The sequence below is a fragment of the Carassius carassius genome, chromosome 6 (genome assembly GCF_963082965.1).
Source record: "Carassius carassius chromosome 6, fCarCar2.1, whole genome shotgun sequence".
In the NCBI taxonomy this organism is placed as follows: domain Eukaryota; kingdom Metazoa; phylum Chordata; class Actinopteri; order Cypriniformes; family Cyprinidae; genus Carassius; species Carassius carassius.
The window spans coordinates 38,675,520-38,696,256 of record NC_081760.1 but is presented as its reverse complement, the minus strand read 5'-3'; the positions used below and the strand labels follow the sequence as shown (position 1 = coordinate 38,696,256).

The 20,737-nt window shown below is 40.6% G+C and overlaps 2 protein-coding genes across 2 annotated transcripts; one reads left to right on the top strand and one right to left on the bottom strand.

Moving 5' to 3' along the window:
- Window positions 1–1,392: 1,392 nt before the first annotated feature.
- Window positions 1,393–6,361, bottom strand: LOC132141741 (meteorin-like protein). Its single transcript, XM_059551403.1, has 4 exons — window positions 6,279–6,361; window positions 4,664–5,052; window positions 2,108–2,229; window positions 1,393–1,584 (listed from the first exon to the last, which is right to left on the bottom strand). Exons 1-4 carry the CDS (start codon window positions 6,359–6,361, stop codon window positions 1,393–1,395), a joined length of 786 nt encoding a protein of 261 aa, XP_059407386.1.
- Window positions 6,362–15,726: 9,365 nt separating this feature from the next.
- On the top strand, window positions 15,727–19,912 carry LOC132142060 (uncharacterized). Its single transcript, XM_059551695.1, has 3 exons — window positions 15,727–15,840; window positions 17,471–18,417; window positions 19,240–19,912. The coding sequence occupies exons 2-3, from the start codon at window positions 17,546–17,548 to the stop codon at window positions 19,787–19,789; spliced, it is 1,422 nt and encodes a 473-aa protein (XP_059407678.1). The 5' UTR covers window positions 15,727–15,840; window positions 17,471–17,545; the 3' UTR covers window positions 19,790–19,912.
- Window positions 19,913–20,737: the final 825 nt, after the last annotated feature.

Genomic DNA, 20,737 nt, shown 5'->3' with positions numbered 1-20,737 from the left:
AGCTGTATCAGCAATTGATCATGACATCACAATCCCGTTTTTATAGCATGAAATGAAGAACTAAAGCAGACTTATTTATAAAACGAGCACTTAAACTTACAGCAGCGTGATGAAAACCATATATATATATGTAACGTCTTTGGAGAAATTTATTTGAAAAAATAAATAATACTTTAGTTTGTCCCACTCATAATGGAGAGAGGTTTATGACCAATACTGGGTCCAGCCACCTGGGGGCGATCAGAACGTCGTGGCACACTTGGAGAAAACGCATGTTCAGTAAGTCTCTACAGTGATGCGCTTACATTCAGTGTCCAGCAGAGCGCGCTGTAGTCTCGGTGTAGAAGCGCGAGTGAGCGCAGGCTTCAGTGTCCAGCAGAGCGCGCTGTAGTCTCGGTGTAGAAGCGCGAGTGAGCGCAGGCTTCAGTGTCCAGCAGAGCGCGCTGTAGTCTCGGTGTAGAAGCGCGAGTGAGCGCAGGCTTCAGTGTCCAGCAGAGCGTGCTGTAGTCTCGGTGTAGAAGCGCGAGTGAACGCAGGCTTCAGTGTCCAGCAGAGCGCGCTGTAGTCTCGGTGTAGAAGCGCGAGTGAGTGCAGGCTTCAGTGTCCAGCAGAGCTTGCTGTAGTCTCGGTGTAGAAGCGCGTGTGAGCGCAGGCTTCAGTGTCCAGCAGAGCGCGCTGTAATCTCGGTGTAGAAGCGCGAGTGAGCGCAGGCTTCAGTGTCCAGCAGAGCACGCTGTAGTCTCGGTGTAGAAGCGCGAGTGAGTGCAGGCTTCAGTGTCCAGCAGAGCACGCTGTAGTCTCGGTGTAGAAGCGCGAGTGAGTGCAGGCTTCAGTGTCCAGCAGAGCGCGCTGTAGTCTCGGTGTAGAAGCACGAGTGAGCGCAGGCTTCAGTGTCCAGCAGAGCGCGCAGAAGCGCGTGTGAGCGCAGGCTTCAGTGTCCAGCAGAGCGCGCTGTAATCTCGGTGTAGAAGCGTGTGTGAGCGCAGGCTTCAGTGTCCAGCAGAGCACGCTGTAATCTCGGTGTAGAAGCGCGAGTGAGCGCAGGCTTCAGTGTCCAGCAGAGCGCGCTGTAGTCTTAGTGTAGAAGCGCGTGTGAGCGCAGGCTTCAGTGTCCAGCAGAGCGCGCTGTAGTCTCGGTGTAGAAGCGCGTGTGAGCGCAGGCTTAAGTGTCCAGCAGAGCGCGCTGTAGTCTCAGTGTAGAAGCGCATGTGAGCACAGGCTTCAGTGTCCAGCAGAGTGCGCTGTAGTCTCAGTGTAGAAGCGCGTGTGAGCACAGGCTTCAGTGTCCAGCAGAGCGCTGTAGTCTCGGTGTGAAGCACGTGTGAGCGCAGGTTTCAGTGTCCAGCAGAGCGCGCTGTAGTCTCAGTGTAGAAGCGCATGTGAGCACAGGCTTCAGTGTCCAGCAGAGCGCGCTGTAGTCTCAGTGTAGAAGCGCGTGTGAGCACAGGCTTCAGTGTCCAGCAGAGCGCTGTAGTCTCGGTGTGAAGCACGTGTGACTGCAGGTTTCAGAGTCCAGCAGAGCGCGCTGTAGTCTCGGGTGTAGAAGCGCGTGTGAGCGCAGGCTTCAGTGTCCAGCAGAGCGTGCTGTAGTCTCGGTGTAGAAGCGTGAGTGAGCGCAGGCTTCAGTGTTCAGTAGAGAGCGCTGTAGTCTCGGTGTAGAAGCGCGAGTGAACGCAGGCTTCAGTGTCCAGCAGAGCGCGCTCTAGTCTCGGTGTAGAAGCGCGAGTGAGCGCAGGCTTCAGTGTCCAGCAGAGCACGCTGTAGTCTCGGTGTAGAAGCACGTGTGAGCGCAGGCTTCAGTGTCCAGCAGAGCGTGCTGTAGTCTCGGTGTAGAAGCGTGAGTGAGCGCAGGCTTCAGTGTTCAGTAGAGAGCGCTGTAGTCTCGGTGTAGAAGCGCGAGTGAACGCAGGCTTCAGTGTCCAGCAGAGCGCGCTCTAGTCTCGGTGTAGAAGCGCGAGTGAGCGCAGGCTTCAGTGTCCAGCAGAGCGTGCTGTAGTCTCGGTGTAGAAGCGCGAGTGAGCGCAGGCTTCAGTGTCCAGCAGAGCGCGCTGTAGTCTCGGTGTAGAAGCGCAAGTGAACACAGGCTTCAGTGTCCAGCAGAGCGCACTGTAGTCTCGGTGTAGAAGCGTGAGTGAGCGCAGGCTTCAGTGTCCAGCAGAGCGCACTGTAGTCTCGGTGTAGAAGCGTGAGTGAGCGCAGGCTTCAGTGTGCAGCAGAGCGCGCTGTAGTCTCGGTGTAGAAGCGCGAGTGAACGCAGGCTTCAGTGTCCAGCTGAGTGCACTGTAGTCTCGGTGTAGAAGCGCGAGTGAGCGCAGGCTTCAGTGTCCAGCAGAGCGCGCTGTAGTCTCGGTGTAGAAGCGCGAGTGAACCCAGGTTTCAGTGTCCAGCAGAGCGCGCTGTAGTCTCGGTGTAGAAGCGCGAGTGAACGCAGGCTTCAGTGTCCAGCAGAGCGCGCTGTATTCTCGGTGTAGAAGCGCGAGTGAACGCGGGTTTCAGTGTCCAGCAGAGCGTGCTGTAGTCTCGGTGTAGAAGCGCGTGTGAGCGCAGGCTTCAGTGTCCAGCAGAGCGCGCTGTATTCTCGGTGTAGAAGCGCGAGTGAACGCGGGTTTCAGTGTCCAGCAGAGCGTGCTGTAGTCTCGGTGTAGAAGCGCGAGTGAACGCGGGTTTCAGTGTCCAGCAGAGCGTGCTGTAGTCTCGGTGTAGAAGCGCGTGTGAGCGCAGGCTTCAGTGTCCAGCAGAGCGCGCTGTATTCTCGGTGTAGAAGCGCGAGTGAACGCGGGTTTCAGTGTCCAGCAGAGCGCGCTGTAGTCTCGGTGTAGAAGCGCGAGTGAACGCAGGTTTCAGTGTCCAGCAGAGCGTGCTGTAGTCTCGGTGTAGAAGCGCGAGTGAGCACAGGCTTCAGTGTCCAGCAGAGCGCGCTGTAGTCTCGGTGTAGAAGCGCGAGTGAACGCAGGTTTCAGTGTCCAGCAGAGCGTGCTGTAGTCTCGGTGTAGAAGCGCGAGTGAACGCAGGCTTCAGTGTCCAGCAGAGCGCGCTGTAGTCTCGGTGTAGAAGCGCGAGTGAGCGCAGGCTTCAGTGTCCAGCAGAGCGCGCTGTAGTCTCGGTGTAGAAGCGCGAGTGAACGCAGGTTTCAGTGTCCAGCAGAGCACGCTGTAGTCTCGGTGTAGAAGCGCGAGTGAGCGCAGGCTTCGGTGTCCAGCAGAGCGCGCTGTAGTCTCGGTGTAGAAGCACGAGTGAGCGCAGGCTTCGGTGTCCAGCAGAGCGCGCTGTAGTCTCGGTGTAGAAGCGCGAGTGAACGCAGGTTTCAGTGTCCAGCAGAGCGCGCTGTAGTCTCGGTGTAGAAGCGCGAGTGAACACAGGTTTCAGTGTCCAGCAGAGCGCGCTGTAGTCTCGGTGTAGAAGCGAGAGTGAGCGCAGGCTTTAGTGTCCAGCAGAGCGCGCTGTAGTCTCGGTGTAGAAGCGCGAGTGAGCGCAGGCTTCAGTGTCCAGCAGAGCGCGCTGTAGTCTCGGTGTAGAAGCGCGAGTGAACGCAGGCTTCAGTGTCCAGCAGAGCGCACTGTAGTCTCGGTGTAGAAGCGCGAGTGAGCGCAGGCTTCAGTGTCCAGCAGCAATCACAACACCGCTGCCCAAAATATTTAAATACATATGTTCTGATCATCACATTACTGTTCAATCTTAGAAAATTGAAAAAACAAAAAATTTTGTAATTCACTCACATACTTGTGTGAGTGAAATATGACAGCCTGTTGCAACACTTTCAATAGAGCATATCATTACAATAAATTCAGGATTTTAAGGATAGAAAATTCACAAATATTGCAAATATTGCAATGACGTTTCCTCGAGTTCACGCCAGCTCCTTGTGTCATATTAACATCCTAAAAATCAATGTGTGAGATGCAGTGTTGTTATTGTTAAATTTAAGCTAAAAATTTTTATTAAAAATCATATTTTGTTTATTGTAATCAAGCTAAAATGAAATTTAAATATTGGGTGAAAAGCTTGTGCTAGCCTTGGCAACTCATTGAAATAAAGTATGTGTAATTCAAGTACTAAAATTATTCAAACTAAATGTAAAAAAAATGAAGATAAAATTAATAATATATTTTTATATAAAATAGGATCATGAATAAAACAAAAATACTACAATAGTATATAATCAATACTAAAATAGCACTGGGATGATGGCATTTTACATTCTTTAATGATTTTATTTTGTAATAAATAAATAAAAATAAGATAAAATAAGGTAAACAATAATAATGTGTATTGATAATTAGTGTATATGAATAAATACAATTGAAATATATATTTTCTGTTTTAATAAAAGACATGGAAAACATGCCTGATTATGATGATGATTATGATTATATTTGGTTCATGCATTGAATGTATTGTGTATCACTGGCTGTCTAAGCCGTGATTATGATTCTCTTGACAAAAACAAAAAAACATTTTTGCAGAGCAAATAAATACATATCCCTCATAGGGTTACTGTTTGGCTCAGGGTTGTATGACTATATTACTGTTATTATTATTAATAATAATTTCAGTCAGTTTATTTATCTTTATTTGTATTTGTTCTCCTCGCTCGAGTTTGAGGGGGTTCTGGTTTGTCTTTACGTTTGTTAATAAGTGTAAATCTATTGTTGTGTCTCAGCACCTGTATGTGAGTAGGACCCGTCTCCTGGCGTCTGTGTGGACATCAGCTGATACTGAAACGCTGTGACTGTCCTGCTGATGTCCCGGCGGGCGGAGGCCTCCACGAACAGCACCCCCTCCTGCAGACTGAAGCAGCGCACGCGTCCAGACGCCTGGTCCTCCTCTGTCAGCAGCAGACGCAGCGCTCCGCTCTGCTCCACGTACAGCGTGGCTCCGCGAGAGTCCGGCCGCGGCTTGAGGCAGGTGTGCAGGTGACCCTCCGCCGGGGGCAGGTTGGGCCTCAGGGTGACGACGAGGGCTCCTGTGGGATAGAGCCACTCCAGAGCTCCTTCAGCACAGCGCAGGTACACCTGCTCCACGTCCCGCTTCACCAAATGAGAATAAACTAAACTAAAATTGAATAAATGAATTCAAATAATAACAATATTACATAACAAAATTATTTGTTTTACTTTATTACTGAAAATAAAAACGGAAAATATTAAAATAAAAGCTAATTCTAAATATAAATAAATACAAGACAAGTATATAAACAATAAAACAATAAAACTGGCAAGACAAAGAAAATTCACATTTAGAATTTATGCCCTAATTTCACAATGCAAAATAATTCTGTTTTATATATATATATATTTATATATATATATTATGTTACAAAACAAAAACATAAAAATATTTAGGGACATCTTGCCAATCATTCTAATATTGTTTATATATTTTTATAGAATTTATTAGCTTGTTTCTTATTTTTTAATTTAGCTTTATGCGTTTCTCAATGTTTTTTGGTTTTTTTTTTTTTTTTTCAGTCAACAGAGAGAAATCGTGTTGATTTCCCGCCACAGCGCTTTCAGGTGCTTGTGGTTTGGTTTATTTCCGGATGATTACAGTGTTTGTGTCTCGGTTGGATCGCAGCATTGCCAATTGAGTTTTGCCAAATTCATAATTAGTGAACCAGATAGTGAAGGTCTGGATCTTCATGATGGAGAGGAACTCGAGCTGATGGGGTTCAAGATTAATAATTGAACTGACGGGGTTTGGTTTCTGCTGAAATCAGTGCCAAATGTCTACAGAGGAAAAGATCATAAATCATTTTCTGGAGTCAATTAAGCAGAGCAGCGTGTAAGAGAGGCCAGACTCGACACGGTCTGCTTCAAGGAGTCCAAAGACTAAAGAAGCGGTTCATGAGAACAATCGGTTCGAGAATCAGTCACTGTCTTCAGGTAAACTATATTAACATGTCCAATAAGGGCATGCCCGGACCTTCCCCAGCACAAAGCTCAGGGTTTCAGGATTTAAACATATTGCATATTATTACACTTCTTAACATTTATCACAAAGTCCTAACATTTTAAATCTCCTTCCATGAACAAAAGTCTGCCAGATGAACTGACACAATAGGCGATTTCAGAAAATATTTAGCTTGTTAAAAACAAACGTGCAAAATCGTATTCTATACATGCAAAGTAAATAAATAAATGAATTAATTAATAAAAATCTAATATTTTGTCCAAAAAGAGAAGGTTTTTAATGTGCAATTACGTTTGGGTGCAGTTTCTCTGTACAGAATAAAGAAACATTTAATCAAATAATATATACTTATTAATGTAAAAGCTCACCTTCCTCTCCAGTTGCACTGGTCGCTGGAATATTGCGCACATGCACACAGGACTAGAGCTGATAAAAGGATGAATAAAACCATCCTCAAGCCCCAGCAGTCTCCTTCAGTCTGTAGATAACCTCAGTCCACAGCTGCTCCGGATCTCTTCAGAGACTGCATGACCACATCCCGAGCAGACGGATCCCACAGACACTGAAAGAGACCTGCACAAACTCTCACCCTCATACAAACTCAAGCCCCGCCCACACCGCACTCTAGACCACGCCCCTCGACCCGCCGCGTTATCAATTCGAAAGCATTATTATTTTCTGCTTAAGCTTGTACCTTTATAAACCCCATTTTAGTGATACTAGTATCTGAAGCATTGTCAGTGTACCTTTAAGTCTATATACTGTGGCACTGAAAAATAAATAATGACAACATCCATCCACAATGGTAGGCTTTTTAATCAAAGTGCCACGGTACCTAATAAAAAATTAATTTTTGTATTTGCACCAGGATGGCATGCGGTGATAAACCATAATTCGTGCTATTTATGTTGTCGAAAGTCGTGTAGTCATTTGATGGCTCGCATGGCGTGTCTTACTGGAGTGTGTGTGACTGCAGGAGTGTGACGGCTGCGGTTATTCTGGGCTCTATAAACACTGCTCGCGCCTCGCGGGACACTAAACGCGCACACTGCGCATGCGCACCGCCGAATATAACACGAACTGAAAGTCACTAATGACTGCTCCAAGAGTACTGTTAAAAATGCCTCTGAAATGTAAATGTACAAATGATTTGATATTACTATGGTATCCCTAATAAAAGTAATGCACATTATGTTTCTTATTATTATTTTTAATTTCATATCAATAATATGGTTAATGAATAACAACAATAATATTTAAATAAACAAAATAATAATAATTTTTGGAAGTACTAAGGAAGACAAATCTTATGTTAAAATTAGTGCCATTAGTGTTTGAGATGGTTGTGCTGTGTCTTCAGAGTTTACTTAAGATCGTGTGTGTGTGTGTGTGTGTGTGTGTGTGTCAGTGTGTGTGTGTGTGTGTGTGTGTGTGTGTGTGTGTGTGTGTTGTAGTGTAAGTGCTAGAGGGATGTGAGAGGTTTCTCAAGCTGGGAACTCTGGGAAGGACTGTAGGAACCAGTTCCCAGCTTTGACACTCAGTTTTCATCGTCTTCTTCAGTTTCACACTGATCTAATAATGGTTTCTTTCCTCCAACTCTTCCAGAAAAGGTTCTGCATGCTGAGATGTTCATGAAGACGTGACTCAGGCCCTTTATTAAACTCTGTCCCAGCAGAAAGTGTTGGCACATCTCACAGTATCTGAACTTACACTGGATTCAGCTCTCACACTGGAGCCCAAACACACTGTCCTCCAGGACTCTGTGACACATCCTACACACACACATGGATGAATTAATAAATAGATGTGTGCATATGTATATATACAGTATATATATATATATATATATATATATATATATATATAGCACACATTTATTAATCAAATTAAATGCATCCTTGATAAATTATATAATTATACAAGAGAGCATTAAATTTATCAAAATTGACAGTAAAGACATTTAAAATGTAACACAATATTTCTGTTTCTAATAAATGTTGTTCTTTTGAACTTCCTGTTCATCTATGAATCCTGAAAAAATGCATCACAGTTTGACATGAAGATCATGTGACACTGAAGACTGGAAATTCAACTTAATGCAAAATTCAGTTTTGATCACAGAAATAAATTACTGTTTAATACATATTCACATAGAAAATGTGCGTGCGTGCGTGTGTCAGAGTGTGTGTGTGTGTGTGCGTGTGTGTGTGTCAGAGTGAGTGTGTGTGTGTGTGTGTGTGTGTGTGTGTGTGTGTCAGAGTGAGTGTGGGTTTATGTGTGTTTTTATGCACAATATCAGCATTTGACTCTTTTATTGGTGGTTATTAAAGAGCTGAAGTGAGTCTGGTTTCTGCCGGATGTGTGTTTCTGTGTTATCATGTACGGCGTGTACATCATTCACACACTCGTGTGGCTAATGATGGATTTTCCAGGAAATTAATTAGTTACTGTATGTCCGTGTGCAATCAGCTGATGGCTACTCTGTGTCTGAGCATAAGCGCTGATTCATTACTTGTGTTATATTTGCATCACTATTCACTGTTCGACATCCACCGTGTCCCATGAAGACGTGCCCGGCTGACACTGTGAGGGTTATATTCCTGTATACTCTAACACTGCATTAAAGTCAGTCATCTGATCATGGGATAAATCAGATCTGAAGACTACATGTTTTATAATGTCTGGAAGTGACCTTTGACTCCTCGTATGTGTAAAAGCCCTTCTGAATTGTGTTCTGGTCTACGTCACAGAACACTTTCACCTGCTTTCACACAAACAGACACCAATGAAGGCACAATGATTAATTAAACGTACATTTAAATACATTAAATATGAATTAAGTAACTATTAAATATTGATTAATTATTGCAGTGCTGTGGTTGCTAGGGGGTTAATAGGCAGTTGTTAAGTGGTTACTAGAATTTGAATTTGCCTTATTATTAATTCTTAATAATTGTAATAATTAACAACAACAGCAACATACATATTATTATTACCACAGACTATTCCAAATTAAAAAATTTTAAGTCCCTTCAGTAAGTAACTGTTATACATTTTATTGTTGTTGTTGTTAATGTATGTATGTTAATGTATGTATTTAAGTCCAATTTTATAACGAAATAATAATAATAATAATAATAATAATAATAATAATAATAATAATAATAATAATAATATTTTAACTGATATTATTTATTGTAGTAGTTGTAAGTCATTTTAGAATTTTAACTACTTAGTATTAAAAATAATAAAAATAATTTAAATTTAAATAAATTTAATGTAAATAATTATTATTATTATGTAAATGTATTAATATATAATTATAATTTCACATGATTTTATAATTGTTATTATGTTTTATTGTTGTATTTTTTAAGCTTATTTTATAATAATAGTTACATTTGTTATATTATAAAAGTTATAGAAAATGATCATATTTTAAAGTCCCTAATTATTATCATCATTATTACTACTAATAATAATTATTGTTGTTATTCATTTAATTATATTTTTTATTAATTATTATTTATGATTATATTTTTAAGTCCATTTTTGTATTTTCTGATATTACTGTAAACATGAGGAATGAGTTTTATGTTTTGATCCATTAGCTGGCTCTGATTGGTGGGACTGCGGTAGAGATTCCCAGAGTGAGAAGATGCCACTCTTTCCAAACTGAGACAGATCTCTCTCTCTCTCTCTCTCTCTCTCTCTCTCTCTCTCTCTCTCTCTCACTCTCTCACTCTCTCTCTCTCTCACACACACACGCACACACACGTTTGTTTTTGTGAAAAGTGTGTTCATCCCATAGGTGTAATGGTTTTTATACTGTACAAACTGTATATTCTATGGCCCTACACCAACCCTACTCCTAACCCTCACAGGAAACTTTGTGCATTTTTACTTTCTCAAAAAAACTCATTCTGTATGATTTATAAGCGTTTTGAAAAATGGGGACATGGGTTATGTTAGGTAAAAAAAATGAAATAAAATAAAGAAATGTTAGGAATGCACTGTAAGTTGCTTTGGATAAACGTGTCTGCTAAATGCATCAATTTAATCATGTTTAATGTTATGAAACATATATCTGGTTAAAGAAATCTAAATTCTTTTGACTTTTCTGTTCCTCAAAGAAACCTAAAAAATAAAATGTATAATTTTCCACAAAAATAAATAAATTAAGTAGCACAACTGTGCACAACATCGAAGGTTATAAATGCATTCGTTTTTTTTCCAACAAGCCTGTCATTATGTCTCTATTCCTCACTAATGCGTTTACTAGTTACTCTCATTGGTCAGAAATCACAGTCTAAAGCATCAGATATGTTCTGACCGTCTGTGATGGAGATCTGTTGTGTTCAGACAGACACGTCACACAGCGTCTGGTGAAGAAAAACCATTCCCAACTCTCTCTAATCACACACACAGCGCTCTGATCAGTTTATTTTGGCTGTGTGTGTTCATACTGAGAGTTAAAGATCAGGAGAGCCAGACGCTCAGGACCTTCAACACACGCACGCACGCACGCACGCACACACGCACGCACACGCACACACACACACACACGCACACGCACACGCATACGCATACGCACACGCACGCACACACACACACACACACGCACGCACGCACGCACACACACACACACACACACGCACGCACACACACACACACACACACTCTCACTGAGAGAGAATGAAAGATGGAGTGGAGGGAGGGAGGAAAGACAGGAATATTTCAATGATGACAAAATGGATGAAATCACTCAGTGATGTGTTTCAGAGCAAATAAACTAGAGTTCTGAGGAAAAATAAATAAATAAATAAAACCTGTTGTTCTTACTAGTCCATTCTCAAAGGTCAAGTGTGTGTGTGTGTGTGTGTGTGTGTGTGTGTGTTTCACTGGATAACCTTGTCTGGAATGTGCAAACACACCCAAGAGAAACACGAGTCCCTTCTCAGTGCACGAGAACAAGTGGAGGAGATACTCACAGCAGAAAACCTTCAGCAAACACATTAAACCAGACTTCATGAAGGAAAGCTGAGTGTTTATTCGTTTAAAACACACTGCCATGACGGGCTCCAGGTTGCTCAGGTGTTTCCATGTAGTTGCTAAGCTGTTCTCAGTGTTAGAGTGTTGCTAGGCAGTTTCTATGGTTTTCAGAATGGTTGCTTGTTGCTAGGACGCTGCATGTAATCCATAAGATGCTAGGATGTTCTGAAGTGTTGCTCTTGGTAGTTGTTGGTGTGTTATTATATTCTGACTCATACACTCATACTTCCCCTCTCTCTGGGATGGTTCGGGAAGGTTCCTCACATCAGTCTGACCTCACACCCCTCGAGATCTGTTTCCCGTCGGAGCGTCTGATGCTCCACGCTTACAACTGTGCACCGTTTCCGTGGAAATATCTTTCTTCAGATACACATCCTGTTTCGGGGATGACCTACAGACCGCGAGGTACACAACCCTCAAAACACAACACGCTTCGCCTTTCCTGACACACACACACACACACACACAGAAGCGTCAGTCACTAGACATGGCAGATCACAACACAAACTCAACACACATACGCCCTCACTTTCACTGATCCGTCTCATTTCCTGTCATGTGATCTCAGCTCTGTTTGTTTAGTGCTGCAGCTCTTCAGTTTGTCTGTGACCTGAGGTCAGAGGTCAAAGCAACAAACAGAGCCCTCAGAAAACAGTCAAAATAACCGCTGGCTCTCCTGCTGATGCTGGATCTGAACAATAACACTGAACCATGTTTACTGTCACGGTATATTAATATGGTACAGATTTCAAATATTGTCAAATAGTATTTTCAGCATCATTCCTCCAGTCTTCAGTGTCACATGATCTTCAGAAATCAGAATAATACGCAGATTTTCTGCTAAAGAAACATTTCTGATTATTATCATCATTGAAAACAGTCATGCTGCAGACTATTGTTGTGGAAACTGATTCATTCTATATCCTATAGAGAAGTATAAATAATACATCATGTTTTATTTTATTACTATAGAAATGTTTCCACTAAACATTAATGTTCTGCCATTACTTATTTAGCCTGAGCTGCCAGCAAACACAGGACAAAAACAGATGACAGAAAACCAAACGTGTGTGAATGTGTCATGATCTGAAGCATGTGTTTCTGTGAGGAGCATCACAATGACTCAGTGGCTCTCATGAAACACAACAGATGTCATTATGAACCCAACTATTCACACTCACAGGAGGTACATGTCTCTGTCTCTCACACACACACACACACACACACACACTCACCGCATCCAGAAAGCAGAGGAATCGTCCAGAAGTCTGACGCACCGCCTGGTTTTTAGCAAATCCAACTATAGAAGCAAACAAATATACACCAATATTGTTTTCTTGAGGCTTCTCTTACAAAAACTACTGATGCAACTTCATCTTACAATAAGGCATAATTAATAGTTTGTGTTGATTAATGATATCTTAAGATTATTAAGAGAATATATAAGAATATATAATATATATATATTAGGTATGTGGATTGATAGCTAAATTTTTATAAAATAATCAAATAATAATAAAAAGTTTAAAAAGTTGTTCACATATTAATAATATGACCTCCCAATCTCAATTCGTACAGCTGACTCTTTACTCATTTTCAAGAAACGGCTAAAGACTCATCTTTTTCGCCAGCACGTAACCAACTAACACTAGCACTTTTCCTTTTCTTGTCTTTTAATTAAAAAAAAAAAAACCCTACCTATGCGTTCTATACTAGACTAACTGAGACTTGTCATGGCACTTGTATACTGTTGTTGTTCTCTTGTTGACCTGACTGTTTCTATTGTCCTCATTTGTAAGTCGCTTTGGATAAAAGCGTCTGCTAAATGATTAAATGTAAATGTAAATATTCCTTTAATAAAATATTAAAGATTAATTAAAAAAACGATTATTTTCATGACAATGAAGTACAGATCGCACCCTAATTTTGATTACTATATATATATATATATATATATATATATATATATATATATATATATAGAAACAAGCATTTCTATTGTTTGGCAGTATTTGTATGGTCCCTTAAATTACACTGATTTAGCAAAAAAGAAAAAAAGGAAAAAAAAAAAAACTATTACTAAAACAATAATTTAATAATAATCAATAAAAATAATGAACACAAACTATGTAAAAAGTAATGGTCCTAAAAATATAAATAAGCCTCATTTTCTTAATGTAAAATATAATTTTATATGTCTTTTTTATTATTTTGGGGTAAAATGTGGCCTGGAGATTTTCCTCAAAATTACAGAAAAAGAAAAGAAACTACATTATCACCTAAGAAGGCCATATATTACTTAGACCTGCTGACAATGTTTTTCTCTGTCAGCACTAACACACACACAGCGTCATGCTGACAGACTGCTGTCACACTCATCGTCTGTTTCTACTTCAGATCTGTTACATTAGTTAAGTTAATCCAGTTAAGACGGCCTGCTCTCTCTCACACCGATCTCAGTGTGTGTGTGTGTGTGTGTGTGTGTGTGTGTGTGTGTGTGTGTGTGCGTGTGTGTGTGTGTGTGTGTGTGTGTGTGTGTGTGTGTGTGTGTGTGTGTGTGTGTGTGTGTGTGCGTGTGTGTGTGTGTGTGCGTGTGTGTGTGTGTGTGTGTGTGTGTGTGTGTGTGTGTGTGTGTGTGTGTGTGTGTGATGCTGAAGGCTCAGTATTCTTAACACGGAGCGGTTCGAGCTCCTGACTCCAGTTAAACACTGATAAGAGACTTGACATGACAACCACTGAATGTGAAGACAGCGTCCTCGAGCGCTGCAGGAACACACACACACACACACCAGATGTATTCATCAGACTGATCACATATTCAGTAGAGGATACTGTTGAGTGTCATACACGGACAGCTCCATTCGGCTGGAGAAATCCTGCTCCTGTTTGACCTGCAGACACTCGTCCAGCCAATCAGACGCATTAAACACGCCATGATCACTGGCTGAAACAACAGAACAGAGTACAACAGAATAGAATAAAATACAGCACAACAGAATAGAAGAGAATAGAACAGAACAAAGTATAATAGATTAAAATATATAGCAACTTAAAACAATAGAACAGAATAGAGCAAAGTGAAGTGAATAGAATAGAGCACAACTGAATAAAATAGCATAGAGTACAATGGGATGGAATAGAAGAGTACAATAATTAGAATATCATCACAACAGAATGGGACAGAATAGAGCACAATGAAATAGAATAGTGCAGAATAGAGTACCAAAGAACAGAATATAGATCAATGGAATAGAATTCCATGTGTGAACCATAATTCTGACACTTATATTAGCATAATGATCACAAGTGTGGGTATATCCCACTGACAAGCCACAAACACAAAGTGCTAGTTGTTAATTATTATTTTCAAACCAGATGTATCGTCTAATTCTTCACAGGTTCATTTAATACCCATCAAACGTCTATTGGTCAAATGATTCGCTAGAAATGTGTTGATTTTCCTTACAGTCAATGATATTTGTTTTCAGATGCTTGTGAAATTGTGAGGACTGAGAGCACTGACGCCCTCTGCTGCTTCAGCGCGCTCCTGCTGGACGCGTGCACGCGCGCGCCGCGCATCTCTCAAACACGATCAGATGACGATCAGACCTGAGCTCGTGCCGCTCTCCGAGTGTTAAAGACGCCCGTGTAAAGTTGAGATCGAGTGTGTTTTGGCCATAGACTGCATAAAAACAGGTTTTGGCTCTTCCTTCACTTCCAGGTCTCTTTCGCGTCAGGGCGGAAGCGGCGCGATGATTGGACGAGAGAAAACGCGGACGTGCATTTGTTTCGTCTGGACCGCTGTCAGTCAGCGCGAGCTGTTGTGATTGGACGGACATTCCTGTAACGTCACATGTGACGTAACCTACCTTAAAGTAATCGTTAGCGATTACTCAAAACAACGAATATAAATAAACAAAATCTATATGATTTAATTAGATAAATATTTTAGAGACATTACTTTAGATAAAGAAATTACTAAAATCAATACATAATATAGCATTACCTAAAAAAATAAAATAAAATAAAAAGATTCAAAATGGCAAATATAATTAGTTAAATCCGTATCATTTATAGAAATAAAAATTAACAAATGAAAACTGTGTGTGTGTGTGTGTGTGTGTGAACTGGATCTATTATTGCAGTAATAATACTGCTTCTCTGTTACTCGAGACCTGTTGAGCTGTTCACCTGCGCAGACCTGTCTGTGTCTGTCATCACCTGCTCACCTCCCAATACTCCTGTTACAGTCCAGTGAGAGTGTGACGAACATTACACCTGCTGATTCAGTCAAACTGCCACGCCTCTTACCCTCCATCACACACACACACACACAGAGAGAGAGAGCTCACGCTGGGATGTCTGTGACCTCCGGACAGAGAAACATCTCGATCAAGTGCATTCTGATCATGTCAACACGCCAGACACACTACACCTGCGTTTATTTCTAATAAAATATGATCGGTTGAGATTACCACTGAAGAATATATATATATATATATATTGTCAGCAATGGAGACTGCACAAGCAGTTTGCAGCTTCTCAAATTTGCACAAGATACCAAAATCTGCAAAGAGATCTCATTCAAACTCAAATATTTCTCATCAAATGATCTGAGCGGCTCCACGTGCTCTGTAGAGCTGTGAAGGAGTTTATAACATATACAACACACTACATCTCAGAGCATGTGAGTGTGATGTACCCGCGGGCGCGCGAAGGTTGTGTATCCTCAGGGCGCCACAAACGGATCCGGAGCTCCGCCCCCTTCACAGGTGTGACTCGCGCGGACAGGTAGAGCTCTCCAGCCGTCCCGACACCTGTTACAGACCGAGAGCAGACCGAGGGCGACGGTGCTCCTGCTCCAGGACACAGTGAAAGGTAAGAATGACAAACTCAAACCCTGAGCATTTATGAGACGAAAAACAGGGCTAAAACAGATGTGGCGTCATATCCTAATACAGCTGACTGAGCAAAACTGGTCGGTTCAGATGTTTGTTTTTACACGACAATGCAATGCAAGAAATCGAACTGAGCAACTATTATCTGCTAAAATACATTAAAATTGTACCTTTTCACTCAGAAATTGCCTGTAAATATCATAAAGGCAAGGAACACAATTAAAAATACACTTTTAGGTAGACAAATGTAATGTTATTCGTTTTATTCACAAAAGAAAAAAATAATAATTTTAGACACGGAGTGTGTTATGCCTAACACAGAAATGAACTGGTAAATTGTAAAGTAGCCTAAATAAGTAAGAAAATAAATCAAATGAAGCAGATTCTGAAATCTTTAGTCTCTGTTTGATGAAGATCCAACTTCTGGAGTTTACAGCAGTAACTCTGGTGTGAATTAAACTGATCTTCTTATAAACAGTGCCATTTTCAAGCCGTTACGTGATTTTAGCAAACACACGCACAAGTGTACCATCATCAGCTAGAAGAACGAATTAAACCAAGTCTCCTTTCACACATCCGAGACTCACGCGACCAGAGGAACCTGCAGGACGAGCTGTGTTGCGACACACGGGTGTGAGCTGAAGCACAGTCAGGTTTGGACGAGGAACGAGGAGAGACGCGACGCGACGCGATGCGACGCGACGTGACGTGCTGTCGGTCAGAGACACAGACAGGAGGCTTCTGGAGAACAGAAGAGTCAGACGACCGCAGAAAGACTTCATTTAGACGACAGACCCAGCATTAAAGACAACACAGCTATTACTCCAATAATCCGCTGAGTGAAATATATTCGGATCTATAGAGCACACATGGATCATATCAAAATGTTGATTTGTGTAAATATATATATATATTTTTTGCTGATATATAAAGTTTGTGGTCAGATTTAATACTTTTATTCATCAGGGATGCATTAATTTGAACAAAAATGACTTTAAAGTCATTAGTGTTTCAAAACATTTCTATTTCACATAAAAGCTTTTGAACTTTCTATTCATCTGAGAATCCGGAAAAATTAAATATATCTGTTTTCAACATTGATTATAATCAGAAATGTTTCTAGAGCTTCATGTGACACTGAAGACTGGAGGAATGATGCCGAAAATACAGCTGTACATCACAGGAATAAATGACAGTTTAACAGAAAATAATTATTTTAAATTGTAATACCATTTCACAATAATACTGTTTTTACTGAATTTTTACTGTGACTTATTTCAGAATCCTTTAAAAATCTTACGGACCTTTTTTGAATATTTCCCTCACATTATGACTAAAAGAGATGTTTAGACAGCAAAAACATTTATTTTCTGCATAAATAAGCAGGATTATGAAAAATGTACTTTTATCATTAATGCACATCCTAAAACTTTTTGTTAGGTCCATAAAATAACCATTGTGTGTGGTTTTCATTGCCCCAAGGAAACAAACTGCAAACATACAATACATTACACATACACACATAACAATAATAATACATAACTGTAAATAAAATCATATCAACCTGGGTGTCTATTAAAGGTTTAAATGTCAAATGTTTCTCTTTATAGCAAACCATCATCCTTCTCTACAAAGAAGATCACTGTAGGACCATCTATCACGACTTCTGCTCATTCTCCGTCGTGATGAACCTCCCTGCGAAAGAACGCAAACCGAAGAAGCCTCACTACGTCCCTCGTCCTCCCGGCAAGCCCTTCAGATACCAGTGCTTCCAGTGTCCCTTCACCTGCAACCAGAAATCACACCTGTTCAACCACATGAAGCACAACCTGTGCTCCATCTCCAGCTCCATCAGCTCCAGCGCCGGCGCAGTGGAGGAAACCAGCAGAGGACGGCCGTCAGAAGAGGACACGGACCACCCTGAGACACAGCCGGCTGAGCCAACATCTCCAGACGTCTGGGAGGAAACCACATCAACTGTGTGTAAACCAGAAGTGCTCCGTCCTCATGGTCCTGGGACGGTCTGGAGGCCTCCGGTCACGTTCACACCCGCCGCTCTGAACCTCCAAAACAAGATCAGTCTGCAGGAAACAGAGGATTTTCAGTGTCACCCGGGGTTTCTTTCCCACAGAGCTTTTCATCCGCTTTATCCTCACTATCAGCCCTACATCTATGAGCCGGTCCTGCCTTACGTCCATGGACTGTTTCCTCAGATGCTGCTCCCAATGCCTCCGATGCCGGAGTATTTCAGGTACTACTACACAGTCCCAGCTCCCAGCTACACCCACTACCATCCACCGGAGCAAACTCCCCCCTTCGTGTCTTCTGTGATGGACATCGGCTCTGTGTTTTCAGCTCTGCCGCGACGCGAAGCCCTGAATGTGCCATATGATCTTTATACGCTCACAGATGTGAAGGGAAAGGAGGTTCAGGTGCGTCCCCACACAGGACGCTCCATGGCCGGATCACCAGATGAGAGGTGTGCATTAGTATCCAGCCAATCAGAAGAGAGGGGCGGGGCCACACAAGTACAAGAGGACAGGAGTCTCCTAGAGAGGTCAGAACTTATATTAAATTGAATTTAAAAAAAAAATCTATTATGAATAATCTCATTGAGATCATATCTTTTAAAATGATAATTATATATACTATATATAATAATACATACAACATACATGCATGCAGTATATTGTATATGTACAAATCATTAAATGCAATTATATAAAAAATGTAATGAAATTTGAAATCCGATCTAATACAATTTTTTTTATTAAATCGTTACTTTTATAATTCGTTTTATTATTTATTTATAATAAAGCACCATAATTTGGTCAGACGTTCTATAAATTACAAATTTATTAAATAATTGTAAAATGTATTTATAATGCATAAAAAATGATAAATAAAAAATAAAGTTCAGATTAGTATAAATAATAATAATAAAAAAAGTATTAACATTTCACTTTTACAATTTATTATACTTTTTATAATTATTTTTTTTTTAATTGCTACTGATGATCTTACAAAGTATTATATTAAAATTAAATTAAAAATGTATCTCCCTTAGGTCAGATCTTCTACAAATTATTAAATTATTTTTATTTAATATAATAAATAATTACAGATAATATATTATGTATAATTTTCCATAATACAAATTAATATTTAAAATTTTATTTAATAAAAAATAAAAGTCAAATTCGAACATTTGAGCTCAGATCTTTAATAAAATAATATTATTCCTTTTACAATTTCTTATATTTTATATAATTATAATTAAAACTATTTTTAAATTAATAGATAAAAATAAAACAGTTTAAAAAGTCAAATGGCAAAAAAAAAGGAAATAAACAAACTTATTTATTGTTTCTCTGCCTAGGGCATCATCTGCATCCAGAGAGATGGAAAGAGGGGGAAATGATAGATTTGATGAGGATACTTTGGTTCCTCTCAACCTCTCCAGGAGAGACAGTCCTCTGAATTGGTCAGACAGCAGCCTGAAGAACGAGGGGATTGTGGGTACCGTAACATCACAAGACCATCACTTACCTGTAGAGAAAACAGCCGCATTCGCTCTCTGTCAGCTGGCTCAGTCCAGCGCTTCAGACCTCAACAGGAACCCTGATGCAAATGTCTGTCATGAGCAAGAAACAAACCTTCTGAGTTCAGGTCGAAGTCCAGCATCTGATACAAGCGAACACAGAGACTTCACAGAAATAGCTTCCACTGACTCTAAAACAACCGCAGATGTGAAATCAGGTGCATCTGTGGAAGGCTCCGCCCCTTCCGCTGAAGCTGCAGAAGACCCCGCCCCTTCATCAAATATTCCACATCAAACACAGACAAAAAAACACAGAAAGCACAACATGAAGAAAAAACTGACGAGCAGCCACAACAAACACAACCTGAGGAAGAGAATTCGCAGATAATGTCCGAAAATCTTATTATAACCTACAGTATGAAGTTTAAATGTTTCAGGGAAGACCAGCTCAATTTTCACGTGAAGCAGAGAATCATAATTTTTAAATATTTTTAAAACACTGTTAGCATGATTTTTCTCAAAATTTCTCAAAAATCAGTTTTGTCAAACTGATCTGAAATTACTCTTTTGAATACATAAACACTTAAGATCTTAGTCATGCAAACCTGCTCGAAGATCAGTTAAACACAGGCCTCAACTTTGTCAATATCTGCACACAAATGTGTGACTTTTCATGCCAGCGATGCACATCGAATGAAGCAGGTGCATCTGAAATCTGATAAACCGCTGAAAAACTGCAGCTATACACCAAAAAAATCTGCAGGTTCAGACATGTGACTTCAGCGAGACGGTTAAACCTGTCTCTCTCTCTCTCTCTCTCTCTCTCTCACATATACTCACAGACACACACACAGAGAGAGAATGTCGGACACATTTTAGAGGTCTTACATGTCAGAATGACTCAGTCAAGGCCTTTACAATTACACTACTGTCTCCGACTTCTCTGACATCAGAGAAACATGTACTAAAAGGTCTGATGTTCATCAAATATTATTTCAACTTAAATTTGATTTTAAATTCAGCATTCTAAAAACGTTGATTTGTAACATTCCAAGAACATGAAGATTTCCTGTTTCCTTAACATTAATAGAATGTTATTTAAAGGTTAGTTTGTCACAGCCATAGATGAAATCAACTGAAAACACATACAATCTCTGAAGATCTGATTAAACAACTCCACAAAACAGCAGCAGCTTCACTCATTACTAACCAGACTGACTTTATTCCTGTCAGATGACTACTGAAGCTCTTATTAAGATTTACAGAGGTTCAGATGTTGATTTTTGTTTTGATGTCACCATCATGGTGATCAGTGTTAGCTTTAATTGTGCTTTTG

Bases quoted from the DNA above. Each gene is read 5' to 3' on its own strand.
- LOC132141741 (XM_059551403.1), bottom strand. From the start codon at position 6,361: ATGGTTTTATTCATCCTTTTATCAGCTCTAGTCCTGTGTGCATGTGCG. The intron at 5,053-6,278 runs GTGAGCTTTTAC...ATTCAATTTTAG, and splicing joins CAGTGCAACTGGAGAGGAAG to TTTAGTTTATTCTCATTTGG. The intron at 1,585-2,107 runs GTGCGCTCTGCT...CCGAGACTACAG, and splicing joins GCTTCTACACCGAGACTACA to CACGCTCTGCTGGACACTGA.
- LOC132142060 (XM_059551695.1), top strand. From the start codon at position 17,546: ATGAACCTCCCTGCGAAAGAACGCAAACCGAAGAAGCCTCACTACGTC. The intron at 18,418-19,239 runs GTCAGAACTTAT...TTCTCTGCCTAG, and splicing joins GACAGGAGTCTCCTAGAGAG to GGCATCATCTGCATCCAGAG.